The sequence below is a fragment of the Hyalella azteca genome, unplaced genomic scaffold (assembly GCF_000764305.2).
Source record: "Hyalella azteca isolate HAZT.00-mixed unplaced genomic scaffold, Hazt_2.0.2 contig2126, whole genome shotgun sequence".
NCBI classification, from domain to species: domain Eukaryota; kingdom Metazoa; phylum Arthropoda; class Malacostraca; order Amphipoda; family Hyalellidae; genus Hyalella; species Hyalella azteca.
Genome location: NW_025932412.1, coordinates 430632 through 436330, shown reverse-complemented (window position 1 = coordinate 436330; position 5699 = coordinate 430632). Strand labels below are relative to the sequence as shown.

General features: G+C 39.3%; 1 protein-coding gene and 1 long non-coding RNA gene across 2 annotated transcripts; both read left to right on the top strand.

Moving 5' to 3' along the window:
* The first annotated feature begins 43 nt into the window (after window positions 1-43).
* LOC108671871 lies at window positions 44-3410 on the top strand. The gene is made up of 2 exons (XR_007157260.1): window positions 44-1235; window positions 2006-3410. It is a non-coding gene; the product is annotated as an uncharacterized LOC108671871 (long non-coding RNA).
* Window positions 3411-4571: 1161 nt separating this feature from the next.
* LOC108671870 (zinc finger protein 710-like) lies at window positions 4572-5123 on the top strand. Its single transcript, XM_018159465.1, has one exon. It carries the CDS (start codon window positions 4572-4574, stop codon window positions 5121-5123), a length of 552 nt encoding a protein of 183 aa, XP_018014954.1.
* The last annotated feature ends 576 nt before the right edge of the window (window positions 5124-5699 follow it).

Below are 5699 nucleotides of genomic sequence, written 5' to 3'. Positions count from 1 at the left end.
ATTGAATTATTTCAAATGAGCTCGATAAATTATTTTTTTGATCAACTTTGAGCCGATTCTCTAATTTGTAAAAATATTTAATCTGTGTTCGAAAACTAATGGACTGACTACACCCTTTTTTTTCTAACGTAATTTCAGCTTTTTTCAATCTGTTATTCAATCCCATCTGAGCCATCCACCAGAACCTTGATAAATTCATCAAGTAATGAGACGCCTCACAGGAGCTGTTATGCAATCAATCGTTCCGTGATCTGATTTTTAGTCTAAAAAATTGTAAGTTTTAAAATTTGTTTGGGTTACATCTTTGCTTCATAGGATTTGAATGTTTTGTGAGCTACGTACAGAATGTAAAATTATGACCGGATTTTTATTTACCTCTTGTCTCATATAAGGATTAAGGTTTTCAATTGTTTTTTTTTTGCGCATGACTATTGAATATTGGTCGAAGATCAAAATCTATGGCGTCCTTAACAGTGAAAGTTTATTTAGGAAAGTCTTATTCGTGATTAATATGCATGCCTTGCTCTCAGATCTCACTCGAGTGTCGTGTCTGCTTTTCAGAACAACCGTTGGTCTCAGACGAAAAGCCGCCCAGCTGCGTCTATCGATGCCGCTTCTCAAATCTCTTATTGCCCAGAATGTGGCAAAGGCTTTCGCGGAGTCTATCGCAAGTACAATATCAAGAAGCACATGGCAATTCACACGGGTCTCAAAACTTTCCAGTGTCCGTACTGTCCTCACAACACAAATAAGAAAGGCAACCTTAAAACGCACGTGCTTATGGTTCACAATTTGCCATTCGATGATAAGTCGCGACCCGGCGATGTGCAAAGTTCGTACATCTCGTCTCGGCGCGCTACAACAGATACCGTTACGCTGGCATCAACATACACTCCTCGAGTAAATACTGAAGTATTAAACCAAGGCGACTGCAGTCTTTATACCCATTATCAAACGAAGGCAAGCAAGTCTGATGCTAATGCTAAGCTATCTTCAACTCCACGCCACTCTGAAGGATCTTTGAACGCTGAGACCTCTGCCATCCGTTCCTCCAAGTCTTCGCCAGTGATGAGCAACACGATCTCGAATGATCAACCTGCACCTCAAGAGCTACGTCAAGTTTCATCACATCAACAGCCAGATAACCTCAGGAATGAAATCACTTTCGCCTCCCTTGAGAAATCCTGGTTGAGTGATCCAAATAACGAGATTTAAAAAGGACAATAATTCAGCGGGTACGGCACAACGTCGCGGCGAATCAAAACTTTAACATTGTTTGTTGTAACATTTTCACGCATGTCAGGCTCCAGTTGTATATGCTTGTGTACAGTTTCATGCTCGTAATATTTTGGATTAATATTGTTGGCTGAAGATTCACGCGTAAATCTGTGTGTATTGGCTGTATATTCTTGCGTACAGTCTCATTTTTACGTCTGTATGTTTTGGTTGTATATTATTTATATTGCGTACCGTTGAAGACTAACGGCTTTTGAATTCTATGCATATTGCCGCGTACAGTTACATGGTTACATCTATGTTTTTGGTGAACATTCTAGCTTTCAGTTTAATGGCAGATAGTGTGTTATATTAAATGCTCTATCATGAAATGATACGTAATATCATCCATCGGCTTTCTGCTTCTTCCACAACAATATCTTCCAGACTGGCGTTCAGATCACGTGATTATTCCATTATTTTTGTCAGCATTCACATTAAATTAATTTTCCACTTTCGTCCGTTCATGTTTGTGGTAGACCTAACGCAATGAAGCTTTCCATACTTTGGATTTCTATTGCTTTGAATATAGTTTCATTCTGCTTGCGTATTTGGACACGTTATACCCAAAGTTAAGTTAAAATGAATGCTGTTCAACTATTTATGGTAATGAGGTTATTATACGTGAGGCCTTCGGAATTGTATCTTTTTATCCGGCTATCTTTCCATAATTTGACTATTTTTGCAATGATAAGGAAATGAAAATTGAGAGACTGCCGTTATCTTCCAGGCTATTGGCCACTTGAGCTTCGCCAAGAAGGACGCCAACATGACACCATCAGTTGCGTTCAAGAGTACCTCATCTGGTGTTTTCTCGACACCCTGTAACACTTCTGTGTCGCATTGCATGTCTTCGTTCAACCAAAAACCTCAAGGCTCCGCTAAGCATCGTTCGATGTCGTTACCTTACAACGATGAACGTCTCAGGATCGGGCAAGATTATTTCACGGATTCACCAACCGCAGATCACTCTACCGCAGTCCCAGGCCAAACAAGTGACCCGCTAAACACATGCTCCTGTCACGTTTGTGGTAAAGAGTTCTTGGGTGAATACAGGAAGTATAACCTGCGCAAACATTTGATTCTTCACTCGGGATCTCGCCCATTTTTGTGCCCATATTGTCCGGCTGACTTCAACCAAAAAGGAAACTTGAAGAGGCACATGATTTCCGTTCATAACATTGTTGTCGTTAAGGAAAACGAAGATCCTAGAAATCAGGCTGTCGACGACACCGCGAATCAATCCTCTATTTAACGGCATGTACTTGAGCGATGCTCTCAAACTCTCTATACTTTTTTGTAACTTTGATGCATTTTACGTGTTTTGGGTTGGCAACTGGAATAATGATAGGTTGATCGTAAGGTTAACTACGAGAGTAGTCACACCATAAATCAAGTTTCTTGCGTTCGAGACATTTAATTATGACTGAACTAACCGGCGATTTTTCAAATCGCTCGTCAGTGACATGCACTCATTCGTGCGAATCTGTGCCTATGAATCTTCATAAATTGATGGTAGGTCAACCGGCAGAGGCTCATAACATATTTTTTTCTAGGAATTTATACCACTTTTTTTACTTTGGTGCTGTTCTTTACTGTTCATTAATGCGTGTAACAATAACCTATTTAAGAATAAATCAAAGGACATAATAAATATCTTGGCTGATTTTTTTTTTGCTGTGTCATTGTATACGGAGGGCTTTACTAGACATAATAGACCCACTGGCTATGTGTAGCGCCTCTAATTGAACGTTTTGACATGAGCTTATACCTCGCATGGCTTCTAAGCGTTTACGGAAATAAACTCTTGATTTTTTACACATTTTATCAATCATTTAGTAGACGTTGATTCTTATTTCTAAGAAGGTTTGTATAATAAAGAACGAGTGGTCTTACTGAGACTTGTGTGAGTTCACGAGCATTTTTAAGTGTATATCCTCGTTCTCTTGTTTCAGTTTGATGCTATTGATCACATGTAATTGCGTTATGTGCCTTTGCTTCGTTGCGTTCTTTGCAAGCTATACTTGAGGGTGGTTATTTTTTAGACACGACTGTGGTGTTAATGATTTTCTACGAGGAATCTTTGATCTCTGTTGATATCGTCTCGTGATATAATTACACATGATTAAGTATCACAATATTTTTCATTATCCCCTCGAACGCATTACTTCATTGGTCACTCGTATTTTCTTCAATTGTTAGTCCTGTTCTCGCCTTAGTATCGTTCATTCTGCTAAAGATATCTTTCAGCAAAGCCTAATTGCCTTTAAATGGATTGAGCTCTGCGTTTTATGGTAACAAGCGAATCTTTACGTTATGCGTTATCTACGAACGTTATATCTATCGAACGTTATATCAAGTTTTATCAAGTATCAAGTTATATCAAGTATTATATCAAGTACCTAACGAACGTTATATCGAACGTTATATCAAGAACGAAGTTCTTGACCTGGAATCCGTCGCATATTTCTGAAATACTTCTGTAAATACTTAGTAAGGATGCGGACCTAGGAACAGAAAACATTTCGTTACCTCAAATTGAAGCTCAGATCATTTATCAAAACTATTGTAAATGCTCCGCTGTCAGCGTCTATACTGATGATATGTATAAATTTTATAATATACTGAGAGTTGTAAATTTAACCTTGTTTCTCACTTGCGTATCGTTTAATCGCTGCTGCTTTTGTTCGTAGGAGTTGAGTCCCGACTCCAGAGACATCTTTCCCGGCTCGTGATAAACTTAAGAATTCTCTAATAATTCGACAAGTTCTTCATTTTAACATGAACATTCAGACCCAATTTCCGGAATGAAATTCGTTCACAATAATTCCAGTTGCGATTCTTATGAAAGAAACGGGATCAATCGCAGATCATTTCTAACCACTGTTTTCACGATTGGAAATTTGAGCGGATGTTCAGAATTACTGAATTAGATTCTGAATTTATGATCATAATTTCATATGGAGTGATATATGTCGGGTAATTCTAACGCCAAAGGCTTAATTTCTTTGGAGCGCTGGTATTTGTACTTATTCTTGTCGTTCAAGCTTGATTCCTAGAAGTCGACGATAGCATTGAGTTTGTCATAATTTTTATTGCGTCTATCATGTTTAATTTATCTGATGCAAATTGTGACCCAAATTGATGAGTGTCGGGCTTTTGTCTGAGGTTCCTCATTTCATTTGCAGGTGAGCTCATCAAAACACTGCGAGAAAATCTCAGCTTCGTGCAGTGGCCAATCTCTTCATAGCCCCATAAGTTCCGTATCTCTTGGTCTGCCTTCAACGGACTCCGCCATGTTCTTCAACTTCCTCTCACCGTCCTCCAAAAATCGCCCGATTTTACCAAAAACATTTTCATCCTCGCAGGAGGGAAAACGTCGGTTGGACTCGATCCAGCAACAACGCCTTGGCAATGAGGGAGTAAATCTCTCTTCGTGGGAGTCTTCCAAAAGCAGCTCTCAGACGATGCACATGCTACCAGACTCATCCATCTCCTGCCAAATTTGTTCCAAAGTTTTCCGTGGGGAATACTGCAAGTATAACCTCAAGAAGCACATCACCATTCATTTTGGAATAAAGCCGTTCTCGTGTCCCTTGTGTCAGCGCACCTTCAACCAAAAGTCATCTATGAGGCGCCACCTAACTTTCGTTCACAATACTGATCCGGATAATTTATCCTCGTCATCGCAAAACTTCGTTGCGGTCAATGAAGTGCAGAGGAACGTCATGTCCCTCTCATCTGTTACCGTTGAAAATGCTTCCGATGTGCATTCTAGTTCTGTAGATCCTACTGGCACCGAAGACAGAAACGAAACGAACCTCGATGAGCCACCGTCTCATTCTTAGTCACTAAGTCACTCAGAATTTAAACTGCATTATATATATAAATATATGTTCTGCAATGTGATCGTTCATATGGTTGTGGTCCCGCTCAAGTACTTTTTTTCATTTACCGTAATTAACTTACTTTGCGTGAAATTTTATTATTATTATAGATTTTTATTTTTGCTTGGTTTTGGTGTGGTTAAAAGTTTACTTTTAAAGCTTCAGAGTCGTTGTCATCATTGAGGCATAAAATGACTTGACTACGGTTGCTCGTCTGACAATATTTTGCTCTGGTGTCGGTGGTACTGCTGTATTCCGTCCGTTTCCTTATCTTTTACTTATCTCGTTTTTGATAAAACAATAGGGAGTGTTTCAAATTTCACGTGACGACTTTGCTTTGATTTGCTCAAATCCCCTACAATACAGGGTGCTTACCGCTAGTATAGAAGTTACACCATAGCATCGATTTGTATCTTGTTATTTTGATACGTTGCCTTTTGAGAGACGAGCGGATTCGAGGATAGCTTTTCAAATGTTGTATTGTTGCATTATCTGTGCAGACGAGTAGCAGAGCCGCGTCTCCTGCTCACGTGTCTC

What these genes read in the sequence shown, in the direction of transcription:
- LOC108671870 (XM_018159465.1), top strand. Translation starts at nt 4,572, where the DNA reads ATGTTCTTCAACTTCCTCTCACCGTCCTCCAAAAATCGCCCGATTTTA.